This window comes from Ursus maritimus, unplaced genomic scaffold, assembly GCF_017311325.1.
Source record: "Ursus maritimus isolate PB19 unplaced genomic scaffold, ASM1731132v1 scaffold_27, whole genome shotgun sequence".
NCBI lineage: Eukaryota > Metazoa > Chordata > Mammalia > Carnivora > Ursidae > Ursus > Ursus maritimus.
In genome coordinates this window covers 12,427,404-12,441,634 of record NW_024425230.1, presented here as the reverse complement: position 1 = coordinate 12,441,634, position 14,231 = coordinate 12,427,404, and the positions used below count along the sequence as shown (strand labels likewise).

The following is a 14,231-nucleotide window of genomic DNA, read 5'->3' as shown; positions in this document are numbered from 1 at the left end:
TTTTGCAATTCAAATAGACACGTTATTATTTGGCATTAACTGAAAATCAAATAAAGCAATGGTAAAATGTATTAAATAGATCACAATGCATACATTATTTCCTAAAGACATTTATTTTATACATTCAAAATGCAGTAAATCAATTTTTGTTTAACCAGGGCTAATCTTTACAACTCCTTAATGAGGAAGATAGTAATATTCTACATAAATATGATTTGACAACTGAGAAAATCCAAGCTCTAACAAGTGACCTAACTTGCCAAGGTCATATAGCAAGTGCAAGGTCCAGAATCCTAGCACAGGTAATAGGACCACTTGTCATATCTTCTGTAGGCTTAAGATAACAAGCTCCTTGAACAAGGGTTGTGTCTTTCTTTTTCTTTCTTTAAATATATATATATATATAGATAGATAGATAGATAGATAGATATAAAGATAGATATAAATATTTATATATATAAATTTATATATATAATATATGTATATTATATATTTATATATATTATATATTTATATATATTTGTTTGTTTGTTTGTTTGCTTGCTTTTCCCTGTGCACTGTTTCTGGGAGAGGCACATGTTAGTATATATAGTTAATGGTTTGTATTTAGCTTTCTATTCAACACAGCTCTCTCCAACCTGCATTTCTATACATTTATGGTCAAGCAACATTTAATGTGAACTATACTGATCCCTTAGACCCTGCTAGGTAATCAAGAGTCAGATGAAGCATCACAGAAAGATAAAATTATACCTATGTGTCTCCCGAGCCACAGATTAGTATCTCCAACTGTTGGATGAGTTGACCAACTCTATCTGTAGGCCTTACAGACACCACAATTCTATCACATCCCAAATTAGCTTTTTCACCTTCTACTCAAAATGTCTCTTCGGTGCTTGAGCTTCCCAACTAGACCCCAGGGAGTCACCCACAAATACTTTTTTCATTCACCCCCATATGGTCACAGAGTATCCATTCTACCTGCTAAGTATCTTTCCGTTCCATTCCCCTCTTTACATCTTCAGTGCCTTAATTCTGACCCTTATTTTCTTTTGCCCAGAAGATTTTAACTTCTAGGTTAAAGGTCACTTTGTGTCCAGTCTGTCACTGCTGGCTTTCTTCCTCCCAGGTGCCCAGGTTCTTTCTGAAATAGAAACCATTCACTTCTTAAACCCTGTGGACAGCTACCCCCACCTTAAAGTATTTTTCACTGTGAGATCCAGGGAACCCTGAAAACACTGTGAATAGGAAAAGACAAATAGGTTTAAGGCAAGCTCTTGGAAATTTATAATGTAGCGTAACCTAGTAAAGGCCCTGAGAAGTCCTGCAGGAAAGAACTCCATCCAAAAGCCTAACCCAGAGTTCCCTACATGTTATTAAAATACATTTATTTATTTTAATTGGTATTGTTTTCCCAGATGATACAAATTAACAACTCAAGGAACCAGCATTCTTCTCAGCATACCTTGAGAAAAGACCATCCCACCAGATAAATTAACCATAGTGCCAGTTCACCTCCATTGTCCACCACCACCTCAACCAATTACCCCATGTTCATGGCTATTTCCAAGGCGATAGCATACTCGTTTTGTCAGAGGAAACACAAAGCTCCTTCAAAATAGACTGCATTTTCCCCAATTTTTCAATCTGAAGAACTATTCCTAACCACTTCAAGACCTAGTTCAAATAAAGGTTACCACCTCTCTAAAGCATTCCTCGAGTCACTCCTTTGGGCTGCTCTGCTGTGGATCAGCTCTCTAAAACTCCATGCATTCGTCCACAAGTTCACCTTCCCTACAAGGTTATCAGGCCCTTTTATATTTGCATCTGAAGTACCTAGCACAGTTTCTAGCACATCGTGGAAACTCAACAAATGTGGATGGAAGATGTATTTCATTGTCTTCCAATTCAACACCTTACAGAGATTGGATGTCAATGCATATTTGTTATTAAATTCCTCAAGACAGGTCAAATCGACTTGAAAGAACTTGCAACCTGGATGGGTTACGGCTGAGATAAAGGGATTTTCCCACAGGAGACGGACCTAAGGCCCGGCTTTAACTCAAGAGGCAAACTTCCGTCAGCTAATCCAGCTAGCAGTATCCTTATTCCTCCCTCCCCACCCCCTTCAGGAGCACCTGCCGCATCTGAACCTTGCTAGAAGGGACAGTCTTCCCCCAAAGAGGAAGAGACCGATATTCAGCCCCCGATACAACTAACCAGTGGAAGGTACTAGTGGGCAGAAGGCAAAATGCTGCACACCCACTGAGGGCACGTCCTCACCTGGAAGTATCTGGCACCCCATGACTCTCAGAGTTACAGCAACTTCCTTACTACTCACTGGTAGGACACGGTCCACTGAGGAAACAGCCTAGCTCTACATGGCTCGAAAAAGTTAATTTCCGAAGAGTTGCATCAAATCCTTTCCAAGGATGAGGCAGATCTGTAAATGATTCTGCCACTTTCCAGCCGGGCAAGCTAGGTCACCTCTTGCCACAGCCTTAGTCTCCTCTGTCAGATGAGGACAAATGGGGCAGCCTTTGCAACCATTTGACACCTTGCTTGGCACATAGCGGGCCAATCAATAGAAGCATATTACATTTGATTCTGCTTCTCCTGGATTTTACAGTTTATAAAAATAAAAAGAGGAACTGCTTACACGAAATTAATAACCCAACTCAAAAATCTGTTACTAAGTATATTTTGGACAGATCTATTCGTCTCTGCCACTCTCCCTGTTAAATTAAAATTAAAACACACTCTTTAAAAAGCCCTCCTCATTCAGCAGAACAACATGCAGAATTATGCCTCTGAGCCACACATTTTAATGCTGACTCCATTGATGGCCCAAAGTTTAGCGATTTGAGAGCCCAATGTCTTTAAGGTAAGGTCTGGATAGAACACGGGCATCGTGCATCAATGGTATGGTTCGTTCGGTCATTGGAGAGTAAGAAATTTTGGTTGGAATCTTGCAGGACCCAAATGTTTCTTTCGTAAGGTTGGGAGACCTTTCAAATTATTTCCCATTGGTTTGTGAGGGAGTCAGATGCATGAAGCAATTTGAACAAGCGAGACTGGGAGCAGCCACAGCTTGCACTGGGGTCACAGACAGAGAAGGGCTGAGCCGCTGTGCGTAAGGACCCCAGCCCCCACAGGCGTGCGCCCTCCCAGCGTTGGAGTTAATGAGGCCATGGGTTCACTCCTTTTCCTTTCCAGAGACTATCTTGATCAATTTGCATGATGATTATGGAAAAAATTAAAACACTATTCCCAAAGATCAAGTTAATAAAGGCCTCTGAGACGCGGAGCTTCCTGGAGGAGAAGGGTATATTTTTCTCTGAAAAGGGGACAAGTGCCTGAGATGAGCTGCAGGTTAGAGCAATGTAGCAGTGCTGACTTCTACACCCTCCCCCACTTTTGTTTTTTTATTATTCATAGCACCTTACACCTCGATTAGACCTCTCTCTCTTTAAGACCATGTAACGAATTTCATACCGATTCAGAGGGAAATAAAAAGGGCAGGGGGAGGAGGTATTCGAATAAAGTCAAGAAAAATATCTCAATTGGTGAAATTCTCTCGCGGTTGAAAAGCCATTTGCTCCTCCCTTCCGTGACGGATCCTACGTTTTGTAGATTCAAACTGAAAAGCATTCACGTCTCCTTTGATACTTCAAGCCCGCCAAACAGATAGGCATAGACAGCGACTCCCCTCCGTCCTGAAGAGCCACAAATCTGTCCTTACTCCCTCACTAAAGGCAAGTGCCTCACGTACAGACCAGTTCCTCCTTCAGTTCAGTTTTTACCCTGTTCCCGTCTCTTACGCGAAACCAGATCCCGCTTTTTCGTTCTAGGGAGTCTCGCATTTTCTGCTGTGTAGAGAAAGCCCTGAACCACTTTGGCAGCTGGCTTGGAGGATGACACCCATGAAAACGGTCCCTGTCCCACTTCTCCTCCGACAACACCTCTTCTTTCTAGGCGGTTGTGGTCAAAAGCCCAGGGGACTCAGGGGAAAACATGGGAAACGAACAAGATCTACTTTCTTAAGATTGCTCTTCTTGGTATCACTACAAAATGGGACAAAATAAAACTGCACAACAGAAGGGACGCCTGGGTGGCTCAGACGGTGAAGCATCTGCCTTCGGCTCAGGTCACGATCCCAGGGTCCTGGGATAAAGTCCCACATCAGGCTCCTTGCTCGGTTGGGGAGGCTTCTTCTCCCTCTGCCTCTGCCTGCCGCTCCCCCTGCTTGTGCCTGCTCTCTTTCCCTCTCTCTGACAAATAAATAAATAAAACCTGTTTTTAAAAGTGCAAAACAGAAGACTGTGCAGTTCCTCCATCTATCATGGATTTTACTTTTAGCATCCACACTATCTTTATAGAATTAGCAACAAGAAAAATAGCTAAACCAACCAACACTCTATATCACAACTAACTTTCCCTGTAAATCATTCTCAATGCTTTTATTTCTTCCCCCTTACCCAATGGTGGGGAGTCGCATGTGTGTAAAGACATAGGTCTCCTTCCTTAATAATTCGTGTCACTATTTCTCCATGCATTTCCCTAATCCATGCTATTATTGATACCCCATATTTCATGGTGACCAAAAAAACACCTGTAACAGTTTATGTCCAGTAAACCCAGAATGAATGAAATACTACATTCTTTCTCAACAACAGACTCTGAGGAAGAAATATTTTAAGAGGACAAGTGGAGGGGCGCCTGGTGCAGTGGCTTAAGCATCGGACTCTTGGTTTCAGCAAAGATCATGATCTCAGGGTTGTGAGATTGAGCCTGGCGTTGAGCCCCACATTGGGCTCTACGCTCGGCATGAGTCTGCTTGAGATTCTCTTTCCCTCTTCATCTGACCCTCCTACTCTTGCTCTTTCTCTCTCAAAATAAACAAATAAATCTTAAAAAAAAAAAGAGAGAGAGAGAGAGAGAAGGCGAAGATACTGTTGTGGTGACTTTTACATTTAATCTACAATGTATCCATGATGTCTTGCCAATGACTCAAGTAGCCTCGTTGAAAATAGAAGGCTGTCGTTCTCGGCACAGCAATGGCTGTAATAAATTGAGTTGAAAACCCTTACCCAGTACGCATGTTGTGTCCAGCACTGTGTGAAGCGAGATCCAGCTTCCACCGACCTAGCCCAGCACCTGGTGCTTGATATATCCACGTGGAGGAGAGGTGTCCTTTTTTGTCATTCATCTGTCCCAAAGGGCACAGTTTTCTGATAATCATAGTTGATTAAGGGAGCTCAGGGTTTAGACACATAGGAAGCTTGTGATCTAATAGCAGTTAATTTAGTGGCAAGTGATATAAATTACCCAAAAAGCAGCCTTGTGGATCAAAGTAAATAGCGGAGTGGCCATCCCCTCCCCTTGATAGTTTGTATATATCATCCTTGGGGCAAGCATAAAGATGCTTCTATGTCCAATCCTCTTAACTCTATGAGGCTCATTTTCCAGATGAGGAAGACAAGACTCAGAGAAGTGAATCAATTTAGCCCCTAACCATCCAGCAGCTAATAAGTGACCCTAAGATTCTGTTTCTCCCCCAGGCAGAAGGACCCAGAAGAACGAAGGTGGGGAGGTCTGATTGGAACATGCGGTGTTTAGCACTACTCTCTAATGCCCGGGGCCATGCTTGGCACATAGTAAGCTCTCCAGAAGTCTTTGTTGAGCTGAACTCAGGAGGGAAGGCTGGAGAACCAAGATTTTTTTTTAGCAGGTCTGGGAGGAGCCTCGGGTATCACATGTAAGGAGGTGCCCGCTGTCGGGGGGCCTCCCTCTAATGGCCGTAGTGTCCCCCCTCTTCCCCCACCCACTCCCCCCCATCCCGATATCACTCCAGGGGGCAGGGACCCTTGCTTCCAAGTCTCAAGGGCAGGTGCAAGTTCCGAGTCTCACTGACGTCTCCCCTCGGGCCTGCCAGTTGGTCCCTCGTCAGGTTCACTGTCCTACCTGCACAAAGAGACAGGAAACCCCTCGAGGAAAGCTTCCCATCCATCTTCCTGGTGCTCTTTCATTTTCTTGCCAATAAGGCGATCAGCCTCACAACACACTTCGATATATTTGACATCTGTCATAAAACCCAGGTCAGGCATATCTGTCTTCTGTTAAAATAAGCCATGCTACAGAGGCACTTCCTCTGATGTGAAGGCCCCACCAGAAATAATTATTGACATCTTGTCTACACGTCCAGCCAACCCTCTTAATAGGAGTCGTAAATTATGCGTCCCGGTTTCCCCCAGTCCTAGAGAGAAACCAGGGAACACTTACAGGACCAGAAGGAGACACCACGATAGTAAAACACGGAGGGAGAGCTGTAGCTGAAGTGAGTGGCTTGAAATGAATACCTTCCTTTAACATCTTTCAAAAGTTAGGGACTGTGGCAATTCACAGCTGTTTCTTTGTGATGAGGCATAAATTTTCTATAACACTTTACCAAGATGACGCTTATGGGCAGGCAGCGCCTAAGAAAGTGGATAGAAGTTTCCTGAGTGGCAGTGATTTCTGTTTAGACGTCACATGCCTCAGCCTTCGGGAAAGTTCCTTATTGGGGAGAATGCTGGACACTCGGACTCCCGGCGCAATACTGCCAACGTGGGAGGGAAGCACCAATTGCCTCTGGTTCTCATTGCTCCCCTGAGAGGCACCCATGGAAGGAGCAGGTCTCAAGTCCCCCAAAAACCTGCCGGTTGGAAAACTTGTCACAAGATTATAAAAATCACTACTAGGCTCAACTGTGTGAGAGTTCCTGTGAGCCTCTGTGGGCCAAGTACACACGGCAAAACATACACCGCTTCACCCTTGGGAAGAGAATGTGGGCATATATACCTCTCCCTGCTGATCAGAAAGGGAGAACAGAGATGACTTTTATGAAGGCAAAGGGATTCTAGAAACACATGTGCTAACTTTGCTATGTTTTCTTTGGGGTAAGGAACGAGGCGTCCTTTTTGAAGATGCTTGCAAATGTTTCCTCGTGGAAACATTTAGTGGCTCAGATGTAGCACATGGAACAAAACATGTTAGTCGAAACCAATGTTTTACTACAGGCACACAAGGTGGGGTGTCCAGGAGGGGAGGGGTTGATGCATAAGAAAGCAGATTAAAAACTAGAAGTGTCCTTTATTGGGCCTACCGGGGTAGACAGACGAAGAAAACATCCAAAGATCCATGGTAAGAAACTTTGTTCTCTCCGCAGACCCAGACAGGACTTTTAAGAACAGAGGAAATGTAGGCAGACGGGAGAGAAACCCCCAGATATCGAATAGTGGACACAAGAAAGTAGTATTTCTGGCTGGCAACGTTCTTTCTGGGTCCTGATTTTCACCCAACTCTTGAATGGATGCCAGACATTTTTGTTTGCACACACATACCCTGCTTGCCCCGTGCTAACATGAGAAATCAACTGTCTTGTTCAAACGGGAATAAATTGTTGAAAGAAATATAAGTGCTTAAGTGTCTTCTTCAGGCTCAGGAAACCATCTATCATTTGGACTTTCAGTTGGAGCATTGTAAAGAAGAAACTTGTTCTCTACGGGGATGCTGCTAAACCAGGAATAAAGACTGCCGTTGAGAGAGATGTTTTAGCAGGATCTGGATGAGAGATTAACTCTACGAGAGGCAGAGGAAATCGCCAATTTCCCCTTGTCCACCCCACTCAACTCAAACCACCCCAAACTGTCAGAGGATGTGAAATGAGAGGAAGCAGCTAACTGGATGACCAGGAACAACACGGACGCTGAAGGATGTGAAGATAAGGGTAAGGGAACCGGTATTTCTGACTATGGGCAGAGCAGTTGCAGAAGTCAAAAAGTGCCAGCCGTGCCAAGTGACTCAAAAGGATCGCTCTCTAACGTTCCACGCCACAGGTTTCCAAACCAAAGAGCAGTCTATCTTATCTCGAGAAGGCATCCATGGCCGCACGAAAGTGGAAATTCGGCTTCCTCACCACGGTTTGTGCCAGGCAAGCATGTTACGTGAGGGCCAAGACTTCCCAGCTTTTCTGAACTCAGCGAAGGGACCGTCACCTGTTAGCTGGTGGCATGTCACAGGGCCGTGGTGTGAACGGCTGCAGAAGAGCAGGCCTTCTGAGATAGGCAGAGAATAGGAGCCTCTTACACGTGCTCACTTTCCCTTTCACGTGTAAAGGACCTCAAGGGGATGACTGCACTGGGTTCGGTGCCAGTGATCATGGAAGTCATGCCAGGAAGGTTGTTCACTTTGCACCGCAGCCACTGGGAAACTGACACACTATAGAACATTAAGTACTTTTCACATCAAGGCTTTGGCATGTCACTTACTTTGGGGGTTGGGGGGGGACCGGTCCCACTGAATGTCATCCACAGACAGCAGATGTGCTGGGGAAGAATGATGCCACCTTCTCGCCAGATTTTGACACGACACCGGATGCCCGTGTTTGGAAGGAATGGGAGGTTCTTTCTGTAGGACTGAATTTAAGACAGCATATTGTCTCCCCTCGGGAAATGGCTCGTCTCCACTATGTGGGCAAAGAGCTGGGTTCTGGTCCCACGGACTGCTCTGGTGCATGCTGCCCATGTGCAAAGAATGAAACGATCTCCTGTCCATTAATGAGGACTTCTCTTGTCTCAGCGATCTGCATAAAAACCCCAGCATGCCTCCTTCCATGGCTGCAACCGTGATATTTTTTTCATCCCATGCAGCACAAAAAGCAAATGACATGTGTTCAGGTTTTATGCTAACAAGGTCCTTCGCCTTGTCTTGCTGATATTTAAATGCACTAAGCCCACGGACTTCTACTGTCCTGTCTTCATCTGCCGAAGCCCAAATCCATGCCTGTAGGTGAAGAATGACTGGATACTATTACCCCGATAGCTGATGATAATATTTCTACATCCATTGTTAAGCTTCTTAAGTTTCTTCTTCACTTTGGGAGTACTTAGCATATCTTTTTCTAAAAACCATACTCAGTGTGCCTTAGGTAAAGGAAGATTTGATGCGACGTTCACGGGAGATTATCTCGGACTAAGCTGCCGAGCGAACATCTCAGCCTCGCTCAGCCGGGCTCTCCATAAATGCACCTTTATAAACCTCTCAGGGGTAAACTGGGTCACTTGATGTTGTTTCAGAACATCTGGAAAATAGTCATTGGGGTGGGGAGGGCTGTAAAAGCTCTTTGTGCTCAGGCTCAGAGGAGAGAATGAAAACATGGATGTGACACATACCAAATGATTCTAAAACATCCACTTGTTTGTAAGTACCCCAACCGCTCATTATCTGCTTTCACTTCAAATAAGAGGGGTTTGGCAAGGACGCGGAGTTCAGATACGTGTGATTCCTCCTGCAAGAGCTTAAACATCCCTTCTCTGGCATTTTCAGGCCATCGACGAGCTAACTGCCTCTGAACAGAATATCCATTTTCCGCACCTCCCCAGTAGGAGCTCTGGAGCACCAAAGGCAAGCAGAAGACCGAGCCCCTGGAAATAAGAGCCCACGAGTGACCAGCAGGTATCCGCGTGCAGAGACATGGTACTATTTCTATTTGCATCTATTTCTTTTCTTTTCTTTTTTATTATATCTAGTTAGCCACTGTATAGTACATTGTCAGTTTCTAATGCAGCGTTCAATGATTCATTAGTTACGTATAACACCCAGGGCTCATCACGACACGTGCGTCTATTTCCAGATGAACTGCACACATGACCATGTGTTACAAACAGCCAGCAAATGGCCCTTCCTTCATGGGCCGTGGTACTTTGGTAGACATAGAGATTCAGACATTTCAGGGAAGAAGAGTCCTTCCTTCAAGCGTCTTGAATTCCAAGCGGGAGAATTTCTCAAATGATTGAGGAATGTGTCTTATGGCTCTCCCTTGCCTTAAAATATTAATTAAGAAACAAACGAGAGCTTTTCCTGAAGGGGCGCACTGAGACTTGAGCTAGCTGGCCCTTGCTGCTAGCCATATTACACTCTCCTCCTGGATTAGAATGGGTGCCAGGCTGTTCCTTCAAATTAAGACAATATGCTCGTAGTGATGAACCGTATTGGCCATCTATCTTCCTTTTGTGATCTGGTTCTCATCGAGCTGAAATGAAGCCATTTCTTCTGCCTGTGGCTGATTAAACACAGAGTCAATCCGCATCTCGGAGGAGGCTCTAATGATTCTCCGCAGAGCCCGTGTCAGCCCAGCCCGCACCTGCAGGCTCCTCTGTTTCCATCATAAACCAAAGCATCTGTTTCAGAGAGGTGGTATGTTTCTTTCATCCAGAGTATCACTCTGGTCAGACCCAAGGCAGCTTATTTGGTCCTCGAGGCTGCCTGTCGTGCCACAGGTAACAAATGGTCCCTGGGGAAGTCTTGTTCTCATCAAAAGTGAAAAGGACACCACTTTGGGCAAAAGCCTGTGCCTTTGCTAGAAGTCTCCATGGCTCACATCCTCTGGTCTTCTTCTAATAAAAACAGGTCAGGAAACACCAAGGGGAATCTTTGAAATAAGACAATCCTTTATTCAGTAATTCATTTATTCTTTTCTTCATTCATTCAATGAATCTTCATCGAGTACTCGCTTAAGTACTTAATTACCACTGTGAGGAGTATCCCAAATAAGATGGGGAGCTCAGGAAGTATGTAAGAGGGGGCCTAAAGTTTTCTAGGGTTCAGGGAAGATTTCCCTGGGGAAGTGATATTTGAGCCAAGACCTAAAGGATGAGAAAGAGTAGTGAGTTACTAAAAAGATGAAAGAGTATTCTCAGCCAAGGACAGAGCATATTCAAAGGTCCTGGGGTGGAGGAGTAATGCTTGGCCCATCTGAGCCCAGTGAGAGGGAGAATGTCCAGAGATAAGGCTGGTTACATGGCAGGAATCAAATCGGGCACAGCCTTTAGGCTGAGTTAAGGAGTTAGAGTTCTATCCCAAAAGCTTGATTGCAACCAGTGGTGTGTATGGAGGGAAGTAAAATGGTATCACTTCCTACGTTTTACTGAGGAGAAGCAATGTTGTACTGTCCTTGCTGGGCATTGTACAGATTTGTCATTTATGATCTCCAGAGTTTCCAGCATTCCTTTAAGGTGGCTATTTTTAGCCTCACCCTATAGCTAAAGAAACTGAGGCACAGAGAGGGTAAGTGACTGGCCAAGATCACACAGCTGGCCAGGGGGGGCCAGATCCTGGCCAGGCCAACCTCACACCCATGTTCTTTCCCCTGCATCACGCTGCCTTCCCACGCACAGACTGAACACTCACCTGCTAAACATTTGTGACATTTGTGTAACATTACTTTTTCCGATTGTTTAAGACACTTTCCTATTTACCGACTGATAATATTTTAATAATAAATAATAGCTCCATTTAAATCATCATAGAATTAGAGATAGGATAGCAGACTCACCTCGTCTCTTAGAAAGGAATCCTGGTGCCAAGGTCTTCAGTTAGTCCCGTGGAGCAGCTAAAAGCCAAAGATCTGGAATTAGATTGAACTGGGCTTAAACCCCAGCTTGTCTGGTTACGGACCGTGTGATCAGAACAGGTGGATACAAACTTTGAGGCTCAGTTTCATCCTCTCTCAACGGGTATATTAGCACCACGTTCACTTGGCTGTTGTGAGCGTTAAATAAAATAATTATGCAAACCAAGTTTCTGAGACGCTCCACCCATAATGGCTACTATCAGGACCACCTCTACCATCATCATTAGTGTTGTCATTATCATTATCATCATGATCAGTTAACTAATTTACCACCATAGTGGGACATCGAATGCCCCACCTCTTTCTCCTAGTGTGTGCTTCTTGGCCTGTTGCAAGGGCATCGCTCATTCCCCTGCTCTCACACGATTAAAAGGGAGGCGCCCTAATCCTCTAGCAGGTAGGTGAAGACCACGTCTGCCTAGTAAGTCATGTAGTAATTAAGTTCAATAATGTTAGAAAATGACACAAAGGAATTCCAAAAAGACCAAAACAACTTTGCGAAAGGAGATACTTGACGGAGACGTGTGGCTATGGGGCATTTAAATAAATAGCCATAACAGACGGAAGGACTCTGTTTTGCCTTGAAAACTGCTTATTTGTCTTGAGAGAGCTTTTAAATAATGCAAGGCGTCAAATGGATCATTTTTCACCATGAACAAAGAGTTTATTTATGAATATTATATAAACAGCACGCGGATCCTTCTATATGTGATACAAGTTCGCTCAAAAAGGGTCTCAAAATATCTAAATCCAGAAAGATATCTGGGCAAAGCCATCTGCTGCCTCGATGGTTACTAACACCACACCCCTCTTGATATGGTAGCCGGGTTTACACAGCAGACTCACAAAAATTACTTTTTAAATGTAACAATGCCAAAAAGCCACACGTCCAGTGCCTGGCGCATATGTAGCCTTTTACAGATGTTAGTTATTGCAATAATACAACAAAAACACTTAGGACTGAACAGCCCTCCCACCCCTTTACCTTTACTGAGATACAACCGGCGTATAACATTGTGTAAGATTTAGGTGTGCAACGTGATGATTTGTTACACGTACATATCGCAAAACGATTACACAATAGGGTTAGTTAACACCTCCCCAACACGTCACATACTTACCTTGCTTAGGGGGAGGGGAACATTTAATATCCACTCTTGGAAACTCGGAAGTGCGCAATACAGTGTCGTTAACTATGGCCACCATGTTGTACGTTAGATCCCCAGGAATTGTTCATTCTGGAAGTTTGTATCTTTTTTTTTAAAGATTTTATTTATTTATTCGACAGAGAGACAGCCAGCAAGAGAGGGAACACAAGCAGGGGGAGTGGGAGAGGAAGAAGCAGGCTCCCAGCAGAGGAGCCTGACGTGGGGCTCGATCCCAGGACCCCGGGATCACGCCCTGAGCCAAAGGCAGACGCTCAACGACTGAGCCACCCAGATGCCCCTGGAAGTTTGTCTCTTTGACCAACATCGCCCCATTTCTCCCAGCCCCCAACCCCTGGTAACCACCATTCTAACTCTGTCTCTATGAGTTCAGCATTTTTAGCTTCCACGAATAAACGAGATCATACAATACTTGTTTTTCTCATTTGACTTATTTTACTTAAAACAACGCCCTCTCGTGATCCCAGAGTCCTGGGATCGAGCCCTGCATCGGGCTCCCTGCTCCGCTGGGAGCCAGCTTCTTCCTCTCCCTCTGCACTTACCCCCTGCTTGTGTTCCCTCTTTCGCTGGCCATCTCTCTACCAAATAAATAAAATCTTTAAAACAAAACAAAACAAAACAAAAAAACAACACCCTCAATGTCCATCCATGTTGTCTAGAATGGTACGATTTCCCTCTTTCTCGTGGCTAAGTAATATTTATACTACTGTATTATTTCTATTTTTCTACATTAGATTCCCAGAAATATATATATACCACAACTTCTTTATCCATTCCTCCATAGACAGACACTAAGTTTGTTTCCCTGTGTTGGCTGTTGTGAATAATACTGTACTGAACAGCCCGTTGTGATCCTGACTCTATTCCCTTTGGAGATATACCCAGAAGTGGGATTATCGGATCATGGGGTAGTCTCTTTTTTTTTTTTTTTTAGAGGAGCATCCAAACTGTTTTCCACAGTGTTTCTGCCAACTGACGTTTCCACCAACAGTGCATGAGGGTTCCCTTTTCTCCATATCCTCCCCAACATTTGTCACCTCGTCTTCTTTATAACAGCCCCTCTAATAGGTGTGAGGTGATGTCATTATGATTTTGATTTCCATTTCCATAATGATTAGTGACATTTAGCACTTTTCAATATACCTGCCGGCCATTTGTATGTCTTTTTTGGAAAAATGTCAGCTTAGGACTTTTGCCTATTTTTTAATCAGACTGTTTGGTTTTCTGTTATTGAGCTTTACGAGTTTCTTAAATATTTTGGATATTAATTCCTTATCAGTTACATGGTTTGCAAATACTTTCTCCCATTCCATAGGTTGCCTTTTCATTTTGTTGATTATTTCTTTTGCTGTGCAGAAGACCTTCAGTTTGAAATAGTCCCACTTGTTTATTGTTGCTTTTGTGGTTTGTGCCTTTGGTGTCATATTCAAAAAATCATTGCCAAGACCAATGTCAAGGAGATTTTTCCCTATGGTTTCTTCTAGGAGTTGTGCATTTTTAAGTCTTATGTTTAAGTCTTTAGTCCATTTTGAGTTAATTTTTATGAGTGGTATTAGGTAAGGATCCAATGCTATTCTTTCATATATAATTATTCAGTTTTCCCAACACGACTT

The 14,231-nt window shown here is 43.9% G+C and overlaps 1 protein-coding gene across 17 annotated transcripts in view; it reads right to left on the bottom strand.

The window, feature by feature from the left end:
* LOC103660007 overlaps positions 1–14,231 on the bottom strand; it is a 173,877-nt gene that overhangs the window by 64,826 nt on the left and 94,820 nt on the right. For 7 of the 17 annotated variants that reach the window (XR_005838043.1, XR_005838045.1, XM_040642740.1 and 4 more), the window contains 2 exons: positions 11,375–11,431; positions 10,479–10,685 (listed from right to left, as the gene is read on the bottom strand). The exons of 2 other annotated variants lie outside the window; for them this stretch is intronic. Coding sequence is in view for 9 of the 15 variants with exons in the window: in XM_040642740.1 (XP_040498674.1) it covers positions 11,383–11,431 (49 nt within the window). In the remaining 6 variants the exon portion in view is untranslated. 8 more of the 17 variants (XR_005838047.1, XM_040642734.1, XM_040642736.1 and 5 more) reach the window with 7 other exon arrangements.